At 41.1% G+C, this 19,848-nt stretch overlaps 1 protein-coding gene across 2 annotated transcripts in view; it reads left to right on the top strand.

Moving 5' to 3' along the window:
* Positions 1 to 549: 549 nt before the first annotated feature.
* KDM3A (lysine demethylase 3A) overlaps positions 550 to 19,848 on the top strand; it is a 29,540-nt gene continuing 10,241 nt past the window's right edge. The window contains exons 1-14 of one of the 2 annotated variants that reach the window (XM_088056698.1): positions 550 to 738; positions 1,265 to 1,453; positions 3,940 to 4,089; positions 6,317 to 6,427; positions 7,975 to 8,077; positions 8,680 to 8,804; positions 9,274 to 9,346; positions 9,424 to 9,512; positions 11,660 to 11,811; positions 12,809 to 13,380; positions 14,619 to 14,820; positions 16,249 to 16,463; positions 19,075 to 19,227; positions 19,444 to 19,539. In XM_088056698.1, the coding sequence (XP_087912824.1) occupies positions 1,283 to 1,453; positions 3,940 to 4,089; positions 6,317 to 6,427; positions 7,975 to 8,077; positions 8,680 to 8,804; positions 9,274 to 9,346; positions 9,424 to 9,512; positions 11,660 to 11,811; positions 12,809 to 13,380; positions 14,619 to 14,820; positions 16,249 to 16,463; positions 19,075 to 19,227; positions 19,444 to 19,539 (2,212 nt within the window). In that variant the 5' untranslated portion in view covers positions 550 to 738; positions 1,265 to 1,282. Of the gene's footprint in view, positions 739 to 796; positions 878 to 1,264; positions 1,454 to 3,939; positions 4,090 to 6,316; positions 6,428 to 7,974; positions 8,078 to 8,679; positions 8,805 to 9,273; positions 9,347 to 9,423; positions 9,513 to 11,659; positions 11,812 to 12,808; positions 13,381 to 14,618; positions 14,821 to 16,248; positions 16,464 to 19,074; positions 19,228 to 19,443; positions 19,540 to 19,848 lie in introns of those variants that run through there. The other variant, XM_005517917.3, reaches the window with a different exon arrangement.

Below are 19,848 nucleotides of genomic sequence, written 5' to 3'. Positions count from 1 at the left end.
TGTTATTTGTAAGAACACACATGGCTTATGTTAAAGGCTTGAGCTGCTGGAAGCCATTTGCTTTTAGATGCAATTACACAACCTCCATCAAGCAGAACTAGAGTGCCTCCACAGCCTGCCATCCTCCCCAGGAACCTCGGACACATTGTTATTTTGTCATGTTTCATCCTGTGCTCTGTGCCCTGCCCCGCAGGGCCCGCCTAACCCCATTCCCCTCACCATAACAAGATGGCGGCCTGTGGGCCTCCCGCAGGTGCTGGTCCAGCCCCCGTGCGCATGCGCGGAGACGCCCCACAGGTGCCACCGCCCCCTGTGCTATATCTGAGTACGCCGAGAGCCGCACGTATAAGGGCCGTATCACGGCCTCTGCCCTCGGTTCGATCCCTCCGCCGCCTCTAAAGGCAGTTCCTAGAGCTGGAGGCTCGGCGCTCCCGAGGCGGGAACGCGGACCCAGAGAGGCACCGCGGCCCAGAACGCGTTCGTGCTTCCCTTGGGGCTCGGCTGTGGGCGCTCCGCGGGCTGGCCCCGAGGGACTCCTTCTCTCGAAGCTCAAGCGGAAGGATATATCATTTTTTTTTATTTTTTTTTTCCGCCATCTGCTGAGCAACGGTTTCGGGGGTGTGGCCGGGCGCTCGGGCTCCGCCCCTCCGGGCCAATCGCGGCGGGAGAGTCGCTGCCGGCCCCGCCCCGCTGGCGCGGCCTAGCCAATAGGGGCGCGGGACGGGGGCGCGCGCACGGGTGAGGGGGCGTGAGCGCGGCGCGGCGCCGACAGTGTCGCTTGGTCGCGGCGGCAGTCGGGGCGGGGGGGTGGAGGGGAGCGGGACCCGTGCCCGGTGTGACTGTGGGGTGCGCCGGCAGCGGGGCCGGGGGGGAGCAGGTGAGGGCATGGGCAGGGCTGGAAGTCTGCCCGGGTGGGCAGGCCGGGGTGTTGGTGAGGCGGAAGGAGCTTGGCCTGGTCGCCCGCTCCCTCCCTTCGGCTGCCGCCCGGCGCTCTGGCTCCTCAGAGGAGGAAACAAAGAGGCGGCGGGGGTGGGAATGGCCGGGAGCTGCGCTGCAGTCGTTCTGAAAATACCTTCTGGTGTTTCCTTCCACCCACCCCCGCCGAGCAGTGATTAACAGGACCGTGGGCGGAGGGGGCGACCTGTGGGGGTCCGGCTGGAGCTGCTTGGAGAAGCGGGGGGGGCGGCCGGGAGAGGAAGGAGGAAGCGCTCACCGCCCTGCCCTGTGTGTTTCTCTCCTCCTTCCGTCGCTTTCCTCGCTGAAGGCCTCCCGATGAGTTAAAATGGTGCTGAGGCTCGAGGGGAGCTGGTCGCTGCTCGTGGGGAAGAGGTTCCTCTGCCTGTCGGAGGAGGAGGATAGGACGTGGGACGCCAGCCTCATCTCGGAATGGCCCTGGAAGTCGGGCAAGATCCGGGCTGTGTCACACACGGACATATCCAAACAAGACCTGAAGGTAACCGGGAACTTCCAGGGAGAGCTGCTAAATCGAGAGTGTGACCGGGGAAGTTGGTGTGGGTGTGTGTACGCGTTTGTGCACATGCTGCTTTCGGGGGGAGAGGAGACGGCGAATTGGCCAACACGTTTGGAAACGTGCACCCCTGCCCAAGTCCTCGACGTGCTTGTACTAATGCCGCAAATTATCTCTAACTAATTATAAATGTGTTTTCTTCCACCGGCATTTTGAAAAGCAGGTTTTTACCGCACCCACTCTGCGCCTGTGGTTTATTTCCTAAAGGCAGTTTAAGGTCTTGCCAGCCGTGAACAGGTTTTTGCCCAGAGTTGAAACCGAAACCCTCAAATGTTATTGGGGTTGGTGACTTTTCTTTCCTGCTGTTTGGAGTAGCTGGTCATGAAAAAGTGCTTAGGTTTTAAACTCATACCAAATTCATGCCTGGTGTTGGAGGTTTCTTGGACTCTTCTTGCATGGTGGCCTCTTCTTATTAATGATTACCAAGTGGGTTTTTGAGCACAGAGTTATTGCAAGATTGGTGTAGTTGGTTAGGGTATTTTGTGTGGAGGTCAGGCGATGTTTACGGCTTGGCTGTGAAGTTGTTAAGGGGCTTTATTTGGCAACTGTAGTCGTTAAAAGTATTCAGCTATGTCTGGGCACTTACTAGAGTATAGACTGAGTGCCTACTCCCCAAGGACAAAACTCCATTGTAGCAGCGGCATCTTGAACGTTGTGCTTGTTTCTACAGAGGACATCGATGGCTGTCCCGTGACAGTAAGAACAGCACCATCTCTCAATTTTAACTGTCTCCTTTCCTCTTTTTTTGGTAATGCGAACTTGTGACCTCCGATTAACTGAAGAAGCACTTGTCAAACAAAACGAAACTTTTTTCTAATGATGTTTCTAACTCTTTCTTGAAAACGTAAACTTTGTTACCAGCTTGTTGTTGTGGATCTGCGGCAGGGGTGGAGCTTTGTCCATTTTTGGGCGCGGGGCTGTGCCCTGCCGTGCTGGTAGTGAGGAGGAGGTTCTTGGTGCAGAAAACTCTTAGGGACTTCCTCTGCAAAAGAGAAGAAGCAGGCGCTTCTGGGGACTCTTTTGTGAGCTTTGTAGCTGATTGTGGTTCTGCCAGAAGCGATTGACTTGATGTGTTCTCCAGTTGAAGCGTTAAAGAAGTTGCAGAGTGAGCAGTGGAGGTGTGGAGAGCTTTGTACCAAAACACACCCCATCTCCTTTCCTCTCGAAGCTCTGTGCAAGCATGATAGACCCGAATAATAACTGAGAGGGGGCATAAATATTTCTCCTGTAAAAGAGTAGAAGTATTTCTTCCAATTTTTATTTTCTACTGAAGGACTGTCAACTGCTGTGGGAATTATTTTCTCAGCTGTATTTCCTGTGTGTGCAGTGTTGATGCAGTAGACAAAACAAGCCGTTCTGGTTCGGGTTATTTGCTTATCACTTTCATTGTTTCTGTACAACTCAAAATTACTAAGTTCATTTCTGTACCCATTAGGTCTATGACTCCTAGCTGTGGTAGTGCTGTTTGTGTGCATGTTTTCACTTGCCTTTCCCCTGAGAGGGATGATAAAACACCAGGAACTGTTTGTGAGATTTCTGTGCTGTTTACTAAATGTATTTAGGCTGGATTGCTGTATTCTTTCAGAAGAGAAATGTTTTTTCCGAGACTGAAGTCCTCTGCCAAGATGTTCTAATTCCTGTATTCAGGCCAAGTTGTATTTGTGGTCTTTCCCAACAAGTTGCTGATCTCCTATTTTGCCTTTGAAATTAGGGTAATGTGATCCCAAAGATGTTGGCCAGTACATCATTTTTTTGCCATGAAATAGTTTTTCTTTTGAAAAATCTGTGTAGTTGTTCCTGAAATTTATAAGGATAAATAGCAGTTAAAAGCAGTCAGGAAGTGATCTTCTTAACATTACATAATTTGATCACCTTTACTGTCCTACTGTCATTTGTGCTTTCAATGAATTGGCTGAAGGTATTTTTTGGGATTGGTATTTTTAAAATGTTTCTGGAAAGAATACCATCTTGTTTATTCCAGTGCTCTAGAGTTTGTGGTAAAACCACGTGCCACTACTGTAGGCAGTCCTTTGGGTTTTAGTGGACTTTTTGGGGGGGGGGTGTATTTTTCCTGCCTGTAAATACCAGTGACAGTGTTTACATGTTTAACTATCCTTGAGTAACATAAAACTTTTTTGAGATGGGAAGTTGTAAAGTTAAATGTAAATGTTATGTGACAGTAATGATGATAAACCAATTAACATTGAGTGTTACTTATAAAATGCTGGGTCAGCCTTGGATGCTTTAGTGATTGCTTGATTATGTGACAGGCAGTAATCATGCTGGAATTATAAGTACTTAATTAATTTTTTTTTTCTATTTTTGAGTAAATTGGTGGTTTTATCTTTTCCATATCGAATGTGTCTGAATTTTATAGGTGGTCACTCATTCCCTTTGCTTCCTTTCTGTAGATCTGTGTAGAATTTGATGATGAATCATGGGAAAAGCGGAGATGGATAGAAGTCTACAGTCGGATGATGATAGCATTCCTGGTGGAGCAAAAGCTGGTTCTGGCTGAAAGAAAAACCCAGTCCATGCCTCCTGTCCAGTGGCCTGCAATGGCAAGTACACCCTTGGCTTGGCTCACCTTGGTTCTGCAGTTCCACCTTCTGGGGACAGTGTTGTCACCAGTGTGAATTTCTCAAGCCCAGCCTCATTTCTGGGTGTCTTGGGAAGGGAGAAAATCTTTGAGCAGCTCAAGCTGACAGAGCTCATCAGCATTTTAAGTTGGTGGACACAAGGATGTATTTTTATGACTTTGCTTCTCTCTCAAGCCACTGTTCTGTGCGTTGTTAATTCATTCTCTCTCTAGTCTCATGGTTTTTTCCTTCCATGAAATTCCACTTAAGAATAGAGGAAAAAGTGTAAATAAATAGGTTTCTAAGGAATTGTTCTGTGCATTGTTAATTCATTCTCTCTCTAGCCTCATGGTTTTTTCCTTCCATGAAATTCCTCTTAAGAATAGAGGAAAAAGTGTAAATAAATAGGTTTCTAAGGATAGCCTTCATTTTTATTTAAAGTTTTTGACTCTGCCTCAAGTTAATACTGTGGTGATTCTTGATCCTGAGACAAAAATAAATCAAATTACTCTTATGTGATGCCTGCCTCACATGAATGATTTGTGAGATTTGGCTTTTCTCCATACAAAAAGCTGAGCTATACTGTACAAGGGGAGAACTAAGCTTTCTGTACCTGCCATGCATGGCTGAATAGGCAAATTAGCCAGGGGAGGTGAACAGGGAATATTTCTTAATGTATTCAGCCAGTATAGTTGTACTTGACTATTTTGGATAGTGCTGCTCAAGAAAGTAGTGAGATAAGTGAAGATGTGAACCTGTAAACATGCTGAGCATGAGTTATGCTGAAGCTGTAGTCTGTTTCAATAGTATTAACTTTGCTAGGTATAAAGAGTGCATTGTAATTCATATTGCTGTGTTTTAGCTGGTCTTTCTTTCTTAAGCAAAGTCAATATAAGCAGATACTTACTGGAACTAGGACCCAATGGAGTGGGAGAGGAAGTAGAAATATAAATCCTTAATTTTATTTCCTGGGCTGTGCATTAATACCAGCAGTTCCTCTGTTAGATTTTGCTGAACAGAAAACCTTTTCTTGCTCTTCTGAAAACCTTCATATTTAAACTTAGCTGTTGTCCATTTCCAAGTGTCTGAATAGTTTTTACTGGAGACTTGCCTTCAGTTTTGGTATTAGGTTTTCCTCCTGAAGTGTTTGATGTGTTAGTTCATGCCGGGTACATGTTTCAAAGCTCATTTAGCAAGCAAGATGTAGTATCAAGTGTAGGCCAGTCCTGGATGTTGCCTTGGCAAAAAAAGACCTTTATCTCCATTTTACATAGGGCAGGAGAGCAGAGGTCACAAAAGAGGTGTGTGGGTTAATTCATTTGAAACTTGATCACAACTTACTGGTTCAAGTATATGGGAGAGTCAGAAACAAGTAGCTTTGTAGGAATCTTGTGATGCCCAGTTACTCCTGGAGAGACTAGTTCCTCCTATGGGGATCTTGTCCCTCTGCCAGTGCTGTCCTAACTGAGGTGAAGACAAGAAAGAGTATCTGGTTGGGTTTTTGGAGGACTGATCAAAAAAAAAGGCTGCCATTCTCCAATCAGAATGGTTTCCTTTTTGTAAATGGGGCACAGTTATACCTTTCAGGTAGAGAGGAGTTACTCTTGCCACTTTTGAACACTTAAGAAGTGTTCAGAAGCTTTTAAAGGAAACTTTTGTTTCTTGTCTGTTCTTAAAGCCTTTGGTATACCTGAACACAACTTCATTGTTGCACTGCAGTGTTACAACAACTATGAGGCTGTCCAAATCATCACGTGTGCCTAAATTAAGTTTTCAGTGTATTATGAGTGTTGCACAAGTTTTGCGAACTTTAATATAAACTATGCCGCAGACATTGACTGATTTGCTAGTTATTTCCACAGTCTACCATAAGGAGATTGATTGATTAGTAATATATCTACAATTGGAATTATTACATTAATAAATTTTTCATGTGAGCATGAATGGTTACTTGCTAATGATAGTCACCTGCACTGTGTTCCTAATTCGCACTGATATATGAAATTCATTTTGAGTGGAGTCCAGTAACTTTCATTAAGCGTATATTAGAAATTTTATTGGAAACTAGCTTTGTTTTCAGGAGTTGCCTCTGGATGTAGTAACTTAACAAAGAAATAGAAGCAAAATTAAAGTAATTTTTTTAAATGTAAATGATGAATGATGAGATGTTCTTACTCTGTTTCTGAGACTTGTTTATCGCTCTTTTTAGACCTACAAGTCCTTGGTGGACAAAGCTGGAATGGGATCACTAGTTTCAGTGCGCTACCTGGGTGAAGAGAAGTGTGTTTTTCTTTCTAAAGACCTCTTGACGCCCATCCAGGTAACCTTGACTGGCATTGTAGAGATGAAAGATGAATCTCTTATCTTGATATTTAGGATGCATCAGGGTAATGTAATGGAAATGCAAACTTCAGATGGCTAAAAACTTGAGGTGTTTATTTCTGTAACTCATAAGTATCAGTTCTGAATGTAATGTGTCTGATTAAAAACCTTCTGGAGCTGATTCAGGACAGGGTCACGTAGGAGAGCTGGATGAGGGACTGTGCAAGGACAGTTACTCAGCTCAGCTCAGGTGACTGCAATTGCATGTTGATTTTTGGGGATAACCTGGAATAGTTTCCCTTTTGTTTTTTTGGACATGACTCATTACTTTGCAAGGAGTTGCAGGAATGTCTGGCATAAATCTTGCTGTTTAACAGAAGCACATTACTGCTAATCCTAAACAAATGAGGAATTGGGGAGAATGTAAATGAGATTGTTGAATTACAGTCCCTTTCTTGAGCACCAGAGGAAAGTTTGTTAGTGAAAATTAGACATGGATTGAAACAATTGTCCCTGGGCAGGTGTTTGGAAGAATAATATCTGCTAAAGATAAAGGACTTACCCTTTTTGAGAAACTATTCTCAAGACCAGTAAACAATCTGAAATAAAAGTAGTAATGGTTGTCCCATGTTGAGACTGCAAGTAGTGTCATCGTTAGTGTTCTACTTTGACTTGTTAACAGTCAGCAAATACACAAGTCCTTTAGACTCTTGACAAGAGAGTCACTAAAAGCCAAATTTGAGTTGTAGATGGTTGTCTTGCTTATATTGGCTCAACAGCAGGGTTGAGATCTCTTTATGCAGAAGCCTTATCTCAGCACTGCAGTGGAAAAGATTGCTTTACTGGCATCTTGAATAAGTTTACTGACTTCTACTCCTTCGGTCTTCTTCTTCTTAAAAATATCAGAGCAGTGCCTGGGACAAAAAGATAAAACCCAGCCCCAAACCCTTTTCTTATTTGCACTCTTTGAGCCTTGAGTGGAAACTTGTTGTGACCTTTCCATTTCGGAGTCAATTCTCATTCAAGAATTCAAGAGAAAAAAATAATACACATACATTATGCTGAAGAATTATGAACATTTTAGATGTAGTTGACTCTGTTTTCATTCATATAAACATTTTATAATGGTGTCTTGAGACAGACTGGATCCTGGCATTATCATAAAATAGAAACATAAAATATTTTCATTTGTGTCTGCTCAGGACAAATTTTCTGCTGCTTCTGAGAACTTAAAATCCTCAGATAAGAATGGACAGTTCAGACTTACTGCTATTAGCAATGTAGTACAATAAAACTGGGTTATTTTCAGAACAATATTGAAGTAGACGTGGAGAGCTCACTTCAGTCTGTCTTGCAAGTGCTTGTTGCGAATTAGTGACAAGAAATTATCTGCCTCCAGTCCATCATCCTAGAACTGATGGGGAACAGATTAATGAGAATTGGATTTGTATGAATTGCTGCCATCTTGTTTTTAAATATTGTGGGATTTTGTTAAAAGCATTATCCTAAATGCAAGATTCTGTTCTTTTTTTTATCCTGAAATAGGATGTGGACAGTTCCAGGCTTTCTCTTAAGGATGATCAAAATGTAAATGAAGAAATTCAGGCTCTGGTTAAGAAACACCTTGATGAGACACGCTTGGTCCAAGGTACAAGCATACTGTGGAGCAGAAAACTGGCAGTAAATGCTCAGGTCCAAAGGGAAATCCTTGCAGTGTTGGTTTAATTAATTGGTAATCTGTTCTAGGGGATAAAAGCTTTTTAAAAATACTGATTTTACTGTCTCAGCAGTGAATGCAAAATGTGAAGGATTGTAGATGTTTAAGTTTCAAGTATTTATTTTTTAAGAGTGTGTATTTCAGGCACATATAGATGGCCTGGTACTTGTGAAATCGATCAAACTTGCAGTAATTTTCAAAAATTTTTAGTTTGTTTCAAGTGACCTAATTTTCCCAGTTTGTTGTTTGTTTATGAATACTTCCAAGGTGTTCTATAGAGGCTTTATTTTTTAGTCAGATTTAAAATTGTTATTTTTTATTTGCCAGCTTTAAATTCTTAATTACTGGGTTTATGCCAGCATATTTGTAGTTATGTGTTTGCACATGCAGGGAATTACTTTTATGGAAGGGTAAATATTGCAGCTTACAGTTTTCATTTCCCATACTGTAAGGACAAGGAAAAATCATTGTGAGAACTGTGGTGATCTTCATGCCTCCCTTGTCTTAAGCTCTTTTTCCCCCCAATTTTGTAGGTGGAAAAAATATCATTGGTTCAAAAATTAGGATTTATAGCCTGGACCCTTCCACTCAGTGGTTCACAGCTGTTGTTGTCAATGGTAATCCAGCTACAAGAACTCTAGAAGTCAACTGTCAGGAGGTAGGAACCAGTTGCAGTGGTTTACAAATGGATACAGGGAATAATTGCAAACTTTTGTTTATATCTCCAGCAACACAATTTTTATTTCTGTCTTTACTGCAATCTTTAAACATGGGTGTCAGTGTAGTGCAGAACAATGTAACCCAAAGTGTTTCTTTATGCTGCTGGTAAATTATTAAATTACAAATGTCCTTCTATGAAAAATGAGGGAGACCTGCAATTTTTATTCCAAGAGTGAAGCAAACATGATCTTGGTTTCTTTGCTCTTTGTGCAGACAGTGCTCTCAAGTACAGTTTGTTTTTATGCAGAGACGCTGTCACATGGTATGTTGTTAAATTAAGCTTGGTATTCAGACAACCTAGAAGTTAAGTGTCTAAGCTTAGTCCATACCACCACATCTAAGATGAATAAACTCAAATAGTTTCACCTCTCTAAATGGCTTCTTCTGTGTTTCCTGTCCTTTTCAAGATTCCAGCTTTAAAAACTCTTGATCCAGAATTAATTCATGTTGAAATCATATATGACAACAATGGAAAATGTGGTAAGACCTATTACTTTTTGTCCTTCAAACACTAAGTAGGTTATTTGTGATAGACTAATCTTGATCACCTCTTTCAGATAAATCAAAAAGAATTGGGGGTGTGAAAAGGAAGTCAACTGAGAACAGTGGAAATGTTGATGCTAAACACACAAAATCTTCTCCTGAGGTAATGTCTTGCTCTGTTATATATGACTGTTACATAATGCTTACATTGCTTCTCAAAACATCTTAAATAAGGATTAGATTGGAAAGTAGAATGATAAATATAATCTCTTGGAGGGTGTATTGAGTTCTTTCCATTGTCTTTCAATTTGTCTGGGCGTGAATTAAATATCTTGCCTTGTGATAATTGGAGCAAAAGCTACTAAGCCTTGAATGTTGGTGGTTTGTTGGGGGTTTTGTTTGTTGGGTTTTTTTTTCTGTGCTTTTTGCACCCTCCTCCTGCTTTGGAGTTGGTCTGCCTGGTCATGTATTCTTGCAGTGGGAGAAAACACAAAGGAGTTCTGAAGTTTATAACCTTTGCTTTTCATGTTCTTACTTTAAGTATTTTGTACTTGAACCCAAAACCTTCAGATGCACTTGGATGCTTTGAGGATTCAAACTGCACAAGCAGCAGTTGAAGGTTGTTTCAGTACAGAAAGAGAATGTGACTTTTCTAGTACTCCTATCTGATTTTATTTCTTTTGTGAGTGACCTGCCAGGTATCACTGAGAGATAAGTAAACTCTCTAAGGTCAAAAGACAGTCTGGGTAACTTAAGTGTAGAAATGCAAATGAAAAATCATGGCTTGGCTGAAAAACAGTATTTCGAACTTCCCCTGTAATTTTGCCCCAGTGTTTCAGACCAAAACCTGCATTTTAGGCAGGAGTAGCCAGTCTTCAGGAAGCTCTGGAATGGGAGGGAGGGGATTGTGTTGCTTCTGTGTAGTCAGTCCTGTGTGGAGTCAGCTGTGCAGATCTGGATAATGGTTGGGTGTAGTCATTATCAGTCTTTAACAACCTCACAGAGAACCAGCATGAGGCAACAAGCACAGGGTAAGATGCCTCAGTGAAGAGATTCTCTTATCCTGTATTTACTGCTGAGGAAGAGCATGCAGCAGGGCAGCATGGAGTAGCAAAGGATTGCAGTTTTGTGTTTCCAAAGCTTGCGCTTGGGTACCTTTAGCAGCTTTTGGTGCTCAGTCTGCCTTTCTTCAGTTTTCTGCATAATTCAGTCACTGAGCAGCCTGCTTGACACACACAAAGCTGGTCTGTATTTCACATTCCAAATGCCTTGCTGAAGAATTACCATGATCTGACTTCATAGCTTGTTTTGCCATAGTTTTTCCTTAAAGTAGTGAAGTTATTTACTTCTCATTTTCCAGTCTGCCTTCTTTCAAAGGACTGGATCATTTATCACTTTTGTACTCTTTGGGAAATGCCTTGCAACCATTTTTTCTAAGTGGTTACAATGAGTGTGCTTTCTAGTAAGGAAACCAGAAGCTATTACTCTGATTTTGGTGGATGTATGTGGGAGTGATTAGTTGAAGCCATGTTTTTTGTCAATAAGTATGTGATAGTATTGATTTCTTGTGTGGAGTTAATTATCTGCAGCATTTTTCTAAGAGCTTGACAGCTGTGTAATACCAAAGCAAAAAGGAAATAATTTTGGAGCTGATGCTAAGGAGCCTGTAGTGTAACTTCCCAGCAGTAAGTGGAACATGTGGGAGTAAAATGTGGATGTTGGAGCTGGGGAAGGACCCCCACAGAAAAGCTACTCTTCTAAAGACACTTGCTAATTTGGTAGGCCTGTTGTATTCCTACATGAATTACAGATTTGTTTGGATGGTGATTTAATCAGTGTAGGATTTCTTAACACTTTCTAGAATTCTGGTGCAAAGCTTTTCTTGCTACAAGAAAGTTCAGATCTTTGGTAATGCTGTCAAACTTCACAGTTCTGATTTTCTATGGGATTTTCAGCTGAGCTAAGAAATTTATTTCTGACTGCCAATTACTGCAATTACTTTAGAAACACTGTTGCACTGGCAGTCAGAGAGCAGAACTTCATCTTCCTTTCCACTCGCTTAATACAGTTCACCCAAGAAGTTTGTTGTTAAGTGGAGGGAAATGAATTAATATGAACGGTCTTTCATGGAACTTTAAGGTTTAAATGGACACTTTAAAGTCTTTCCACCTCATGAACTAAGTGACTCTTTAATTGGCTTTATTAAACATGGTAGGAAGAGTATTAATATATTTTTCATTTCAGGCTGAACCCTGCAAAGCTATAATTTGTTATTCTGAATTTTTCTAACTGTTAAAATCTCCCTTGCAGGTTTCTCCCAGCCAGGGACACGTGCAGTCAGTACCAACTGTGCTGGGTGAAGCACTGCTGGGATGTACTCCTGCAAATAAAGACCAAAGGCACCAAGGCCTGCCTCTGCCAGCCAACTCACCACCCAACCTTGGTGCAGAAACTCCTCAGGGGTAAGGAAACAGTTTTATGCTTATACAGACGTTTTACTTCCAAAAATAATTCTGATTCTTAGCACAATGAGCTCTGAGGTAGTTTTAAAGAGCTGTAGTAACTACTCTTCTGTAATACCACTATAGAAAAGTGTTAGACTTGCTTGCCCTGGATATGTAATTTACTTCCTAATGCTGTGTTCTTATTTATCTTTAAGGAAGTGGCCCAATGTGCCAGGCTAGTGTCACTGCTTCATTGTACTCACCTGTAAGTGGATATACAGGTGTGGTGTCTGCTTTGTCAAATGCATTCCTTCCCTGCCCCCAAGAAAACCCAGAGCTTGTTCAGGCAGGTGTCTGCTTTCTTGCAGATCAGCTACAGGTTCTCAGTTATATTTCTGTTGAACGCCAGTGCCTTTGAACTTCTGTTACCCCAAGTTGTGTGACAATATGGACGTAACGGTAGAAGTAGTGTGGCAGGAAAACACAAATTTGAAGTGCTGATAGGGGTTTTTCTACTAGTTTTATCTCTCACATGCTGAATGTGGAAAATATAAATTTATTAAAAGGTTTTTCCGTGAGTGAGGTTTTACAGTCTCCAGCATACTGACTTGGGCTGCCAATCAGAAGTTCCTTGAGAATCTTGCCAGAGACATGCAAATGAAATGCATTTGGTTATTCAGCAGTTGCATGGAGAAAATGAGAAAGCAACTGTTTAATCGTGGGAGAAGGTAGTGGAGTAGCAGCAATACCCAAATTTGTGTGTGCCACATGGGTGTAGAGCTTTATTGTTCTAACTCTTAAAAAAAATCAAACCCAGATAAAATACCTGAAAAACACAAACCTATTTGGCCTCACACAAAACTTAAAATACTCAAACATCAGAAATTCAAAGCACATAATTAAATAACTAAATTTCTTCTTTCAGGCTTTAAGTGTGGCTAGATTGAGCAGCTGATGCTCTGATTTTTTCAACATGTTTGTGTTTTTTTTCCCTAATTATTGCATGTTGTTTCAGCTCATGTAGACGAAGCTTACCGGAAACTCATCCTTCCTGTCTTAATACTGGAGTTAAACCACTGACAGAAGATCTGACGGCCTTTCCTAAAGTGGGGTTTATGTCTAAAGAGCAAACACAAAATCCTAGTGATCAAAACGGTAAATATACCTCTTTGAAAACCTCAAGATCTTCACCTTTGACTGATTCAGCTAATGAAAAGGGAACCAACCTGAAGAGTACTAATGACCCTTTTATGAAGGCCACAACAAACTTTCCCAAGGAATGCATTTCCATAAAACAGTTGCAGCATCCCAACCCTTCCATAGCAGTACCCAGAGGCAGTGGCACTGTTGAACTGCAGCGAACTTTAGATTGCAGACCCTCAACCTCAGATGCTCATCTTCTGTCCTTCAATGAGTGTGGGGTTAAATCACAAAGCAGCTGCAACAGCCACAGCTGCCACAAAGGAAACAAGACTGATGAACTCGCAGACATGGAGTTTTTTATTAGAAGAAATTCAAATGAGATTCTTTGTGACAAAAGTGAGAGTGAAAGCTTTTGGACTGGAAGTGCCAAGATCCAGGATAATAGTAAGTGTTTCTAAAACTTCCTGTCATTTGAAAGTCCTTGTATTTTCTAACTACTTAGAAGTAGGTAATTTGTTATGCATGCAAAATTAGTAATTTAAATTGTGTGAGTAAATCAGGATTTTGAGTCACTTGTATGTTCTTTTATGATGGGAATGCAATAAACTGGAGAAACACCCTTTCCTGATAAAGGAAAAGAACTAATAATTAGTTTCTAGAAACAGGTTGTAACAAAATTTATGCAAGAACAGAACAGCAAAAGAGGTTCTGTAAGGTTTTGTTTGGAATACAGATGCTGATGGCATAATGAGGCAACCTTTTAGCAATGGTTAAATTTCACAAAAATGGTGAGGGCTGGAAGTTGTCCTCAACAAAGCTCTGGTCAAGAGGGGCTTTAATTTAAAAACTGTCATGAGAGCAAAACAAACAAAAATCCACCTGCCACCACCAAAACCACTCAACCCCAAAACCACCAACCTTGTTCCTCTTTTCCACTTGGTGAGTTCTTCAGGTTTTCACATGGGACAGGAGGGGAAAGGCTGTGGTGGTTTGAGGAGCTGAACTCCTGGTGTCATGTGTCCTGCTGTGCATCAGGTGGTATTGCTGATTGTTCAGGACTCTGGGAATCCCCCTACATACCCACCTCTTTTTTTTTTATATATATATATTTCCTGTTGCTTGGTCTTGGATTACCATGTGCTATTCCATAATTAGCCTGGATACAGAGCCAGCCAAGCAGTCACTGTTGTGTCCCCTGCAAGGCCTCACTGGCAGTGTAGGAGGAAGGGAAATGTTTGGCATCTGTTACGGTAAGATGCTGAAAGCTGTTGCATCACTAAGGGGGAAAACAGGACTGAGAAATGGCCAGGTTGTACTCTGTTCCCATTTCTTGTGAAATGTGGTTGCTTCATGCCTTAATCTGCTCATGGCTCCAGCTCTGTCTGAAGAACTTCCTTTAAAAGCAGATGGTCTTTCAAAATGCTCCTCTGTGAGAAAGTGAAAGGAGCTCTTAAATTCAGGTCCACAGACTGTGTGACTCCACTGGAACTGCACCTTGACACTGTTTCTGCTGACTGGAGAAGAGGTTTTTGCCAACTACAAATATTTTTAGCATAACTTTGTTTCAATGTAATGTGAATCTTACAGGAAAAGTTGATTCGGATCTTTCACTAAAATGCATTTGCTGGCATTTGCGTGTGAAAAACAGAGGCTTTTCTAATCCTGGCTGCTCTTCCCTGCAGTAATTGTTCGCAAGTCCATTTTATCTGATGCTGCTAAAGTGAAGAAGCTGCAACAGAGTGGAGAGGCATTTGTGCAGGATGGCTCCTGCAATAACATTGCCCCTCACCTGCACAAGTGCAGGGAGTGCCGCTTGGACAGCTACCGCAAGAACAAGGAGCAGAGAGACTCCACTGTCTTCTGCCGATTCTTTCACTTCAGAAGGTAAGAACAATTTAGATAAACACCTTGGAATTCCTTAAATGTGAAAGGAATGTGAAAAAAACCCAGTTGTTTGGCCAGAATGGTCTCATGTAGGTCTCTGTTTCAAAGCTGTTTAATGCTGGTGTGTAGCTATAAGACCAATATACCTAGCTAATGAGTGGCTGCTTATGGTTTTTTTAGCCCTTAGAAATGATACAACTGCTTCATTTGAGCAGAAAATATTTTGGCAGGACTTAGAGCTTTATTTTGCTGTTCTGGGCTGAGTGCCAGTAGGATAACATGAATTTACTTTGAGTGCTACAGCTCAGTAGAATTGGAGATACTAATGAGAGGTTTCCCAAAGGTTTCCCAAAGTTTAGTGGTTGGACACCTGAAATGTTAAGCATGAACCCACAGCTGTGGAAGAGTTGCAGTAAGTGGCTAGGGGCTTTCAGCTGGAGACATTTAAGCTTACCATGGAAACATTTAATCTGTGCACCCACTAGAATTCAGTTTTGTTGCTAAACATATATAAAAATACAGATGTGCTACTAATCTGTTGTTTATCCTTAGATTAGAGATTTTACTATAGTAAATCTTTGTATAATCTGATATGTAAGACCAAAGTAACAACAGACTATGCTAATTCATCCTCTCAGAATAACAATTCAGATTTGCAGTGCAGTTCAAATCAGATGGATCATTTGCTTTAGAACTTGAAACTGATGAAATTATCCATTTTTACTGAATGTGAAATCTGCCAAATCTGGAGATGGCATTTGTCTGATGACAGCAGCTGCCAGCACTGTTCTCATGCCACACTTAACACTACAGTGAGAACACATTGTCATCAGAAGTCACCTTTCTTCTACAGCATTTAGTAAAAAGGTTCCTGAGCAGAACTCAAGTTTTCTATTTAAGACACTACTAACAATATAGATCTCATTCTTTCCACCTACTCAGAATCACTCAAGAGTATGTCTTACTCAAATTTTGCTTGATGCTTTTTGACAGCTACTTCCAAATGAATTGTTACTGAAATACATTCTATATTTAAGGCATTCTAACTTCTCTTGAGAGCTGTATATAGTCCTCGATAAAATTATTGCTGTTGCCATCTCTAGATGTGGCCTTAATGCTAGCACATTTTAAAAATTGTAAACCTGATTTGGTTTTGTGTGAATAAAAAGCCACTTGTTGTAAGGTAGATTTCCTAACTAAAAACCTGGACATTTTTAGTCTTTTTTTCTTTAAAACAAGCAGTGTGTTGAACATCCTTAATGCTAGTGACCGATATGTTTATCCATGTCTGTTGTAACCTTTGAGTAAATTCACTGGCATACGGTAAATGTATTTGCAACTCAAGCATTGACTAATTGGAATGAATTTAAACCAGTGCAGCACTTGACACAATGAGGGCTTTTTCTTCTTTTCCCCCTTTTTCATCAGGCTGCAGTTTAATAAGCATGGAATACTGCGTGAGGAAGGTTTCTTAACTCCAAATAAGTATGACCCTGAGGCTATTAGTCTGTGGCTGCCTTTATCCAAAAATGTTGTGGGTCTAGATCTGGACACAGCAAAGTACATCCTTGCCAACATTGGAGACCACTTCTGCCAGCTGGTGATATCTGAAAAGGAAGTCATGTCAACAATTGAACCACACAGTAAGATCAACTTGTATTGAAATCATCTGTGTTTTTACAGCTTTATGTGAAATCTTAAGCTTCTGTATGAAAATTGTGTATATTTGAAAGTATCATAAGACTTGAGTGTCTCTCTCTTCTCAGAGAGGGAATGGTTAAGAGCCACTGTGAGCTAGTGTCAACAACTCTTTGCTCCTCAGAGGGAGGGGGGAAGGGAAAGGTAATTCCACCCTTCTTGGTCAGAAGTTGTTTCTCAATTTATCAAATTACTTTTCCTGTTACAAAGTTGTAAAAAAAAAATGAAGCTACCAAGTTAGCTGACAACAAAATCTATTCTGGGCATAAAAATGAAATAAAGATTTTACTTTGCACAGGTTCTGTTAGATTGCTTTGGTCCTATTTTATTGGAACTATATCATGGACCTAATGCTGTCTGTCAGTTAAAGAGACTTTTTCCTCCACTTGCAAGTTTCCAGTAGCACTTTTAGAAGTGATTGTGTGCAGCCTGACTGGGCATAGACCAGAGAGGTGCTGGTGATGGGGTAACTGATTGGGGAAGTTACAAACTCAGGGCTTTGGCCACATCAAAATATTTCTCTAGCAAATGTGACCAGACAAATGGGGAAATCTGTGACCTTGCATATAGAATGACTCCTAAAACTGTATTTGTTTTCTGGATTTTAAGTGCATGACCAGAGTACAGCACAGTTTAGGAGATTGACACTGTCTGCTGTGTTTGGGGAGTGTTGACATTAGATAAAGATCCTCTCAGTTTGGCAGTCACTCCACTGCTCTGAAAGAATTAAAAAAGCTGAACAAGCTTGAATGCCCTTCAAAAGCAAGGGGAAGACTCGAGATACCCCACAGGGAGTATTTCTGGACTATTACCTTGGGCTGCTTGGAATCTGCAAGCTTTGCTCTTCTCTTGATGTGCAGCATGTTCAGGCCTGTGGAACCAAGTTATCTGTAACTGGAGTGAGATGTATAGACTGGAATAGAGAAACCGTTTCGGGAGGGTGAAGCTTTGGGTGAATTCATGAAACAAAGGGGAGATGTGGTGTTTCTTAATAAGAGGATGCATCTGTTGGCATAGCTACCAGAAACATCCTCTGCTTAAAAAAGACAGATATGTGTGAGTTCTGGAATTGGCTTGAAAGGAGCAAAATCTAATTAATTCATCTTTGATTTTATTGCCCTGACTGGCAATAAAAAGAATTCACTTTCATTAATATGGAGGTTATTTTGAATGCCCTGAGCAGGAAACGAGTAATTTACAGTCTGGATATGTGGTGTTTTTTGAACAGTTCAGTGGGAGTTTCAGCACAGGAAAAAGAGAGATTCTTCTGCCACCCTGACTTGAAGTTATGGTAAATTAAAGTGTATTATCCATGTGAAGTAAAAGATTGACCAGTGTAGAAAGAACAGCTTGTTAGGTCACTTTGTTCCTTGGCCACCAAGTACCAAAAGGAAACAAGATCAAATTACAGAGAGGAATCAAAAAATAGAAGGAGTAGAAAGGGAAAAGATTCAGGAAAGATAGGAAATGGCATTCAAAAGATAAGAAACCTTCATCCTGTTTGGGGGAAATTGAAGAGTTGACCTAGAAAATGATAAATATAGTACGTTTTTCTAAAAGGCAGAGAAGAACAGAGCTGGTGATATTTAGTCCTATGTCTCTTGGAAGAATTCTGAAGCAAGTAGTCAAACAATTTTTACCTCCTAAAGAACAAAGTGTGCTAAGCTATTCCAGTGTTGTTCCATACATAGTCAATGGGCATTATTCAGAAGAGCAACAGATGTCTTGGATCCTGGTATGGTTTTTTTAGCATGTATTAGGACATGATCTCTCTTAAGTTGCTTTTAAAATTAAGAAACATTGTGGGCAGGAAAGTTTCAGAGAATTTACAAGTGTGGAAGGTAGGAGGAGGAGGCAGGTGTGTGCTTTTTGTCTTGTCTAGTTTCCTAGCTGGCAACATAAGGAAATGGAGATCAGGCTAAAATAGTTTTTGCATAATCACAGATTCACAGAAAAAGAATGCAGTTCTGGGAGGGCTTGCAATTTTTTGCAAGATATTGTCAGTGTTTGGGATGTTTTGAGTGAACTAAAGAAGTGGCTTGGGATAAGGAAAGGGGAATATAGTGGGTACATAGGAAATCTGAACAGCAGCAGTCAGTGCTTCAGAGAAGAAAATTCACCATTCTGAGAAGGTCAGATAAACACAAGCACATAAAACCTCCCAAAAGGAAGACAGCTAATTGCCCGCCATGCTACTGAACAGAGAACAAGGACGAGCTGGTGCTGGCAAGCTACACATTAAGCTTAGCTTGCCAGCAGTACCTGGATTTATTTCCTGGAGTAACTGTGGTATTTCCACTTAGGAAAATGTCAGGAATGTGCTTGTTAACTTGGGAAAACACGTGTCAGGAATAAGAGCTGTGGTTGGTGCTGCACAGGAGGAAGCAAACTGATCTCAATTGCTTGGACTGTTGTGTAAGAACAAAAGCATTTTTTGAAGTTTCAATATGAAACCAAGTCTGAGTCATATCACTGTAGTTTTTAAGTAACTGTAGGAACATGCAAATACTGGATTTGTTTGCACTAACACTTTGACTATCCTGTTGCTGCCCACAGGACAGGTGGCCTGGAAGCGCGCGGTTCGTGGCGTTCGTGAGATGTGTGATGTCTGTGACACCACAATCTTCAACCTTCACTGGGTCTGCTCCAAGTGTGGCTTTGGTGTGTGTGTGGATTGCTACAGGATGAGGAAGAAAAGCTCACATGAAGGTGGGAGTTCTTATTACTACCTGAAACAAAGGGGGAAGAAGGAAAATAAAATCTCTGTATTGAACTTGGAAGTCAATGGCAACCTTAAATGAGACCAAAAAAAGCCTTCCCAACGAAAAGGACATGTTGTAGACCTGTGGTTGGGTACATCAGTAATAGTAAAATATGTGGCTTTCCAGAGCAGTAACAAAAAAAAATAATGTTTTTGTTTTACAGATGATGACTCAGATACTTTCTCCTGGTTTAAATGTGTGAAGGGGCAGGTACATGAACCAGAGAATCTAATGCCTACACAAATAATTCCTGGAAAAGGTATTGGAAATATTTCATCTGCATAAAAACGTGCTGTAGGATTTTGCTGTCTTTCATGTGTTGTTGATATTGTAGTGAGTGAGGTTTGATTTTAGTAGTAAAGTTAGTAAAAGCTTAAAATTTATTATCCAAATACAGGAACAGCATGTGTGTTTAATACTGTTTTATTATCTTTGACCTTTACATAGAAGTAGCAGAACTTCTTGTTTAATGATGAATGGTATTCATGTTATTGTTTGTCAGCACAACACACAATTTCTTAGAAAGTCTGGGTGACTGCTGGATGTTGTGATTACATGTGAGATCACT

The sequence above is a fragment of the Pseudopodoces humilis genome, chromosome 6 (genome assembly GCF_049639895.1).
Source record: "Pseudopodoces humilis isolate 2021_Gansu_Grassland_sample_001 chromosome 6, ASM4963989v1, whole genome shotgun sequence".
Classification (NCBI taxonomy): Eukaryota; Metazoa; Chordata; class Aves; order Passeriformes; family Paridae; genus Pseudopodoces; species Pseudopodoces humilis.
The sequence above is the reverse complement of the archived record's forward strand: the minus strand, read 5'-3'. Positions and strand labels throughout refer to the sequence as shown.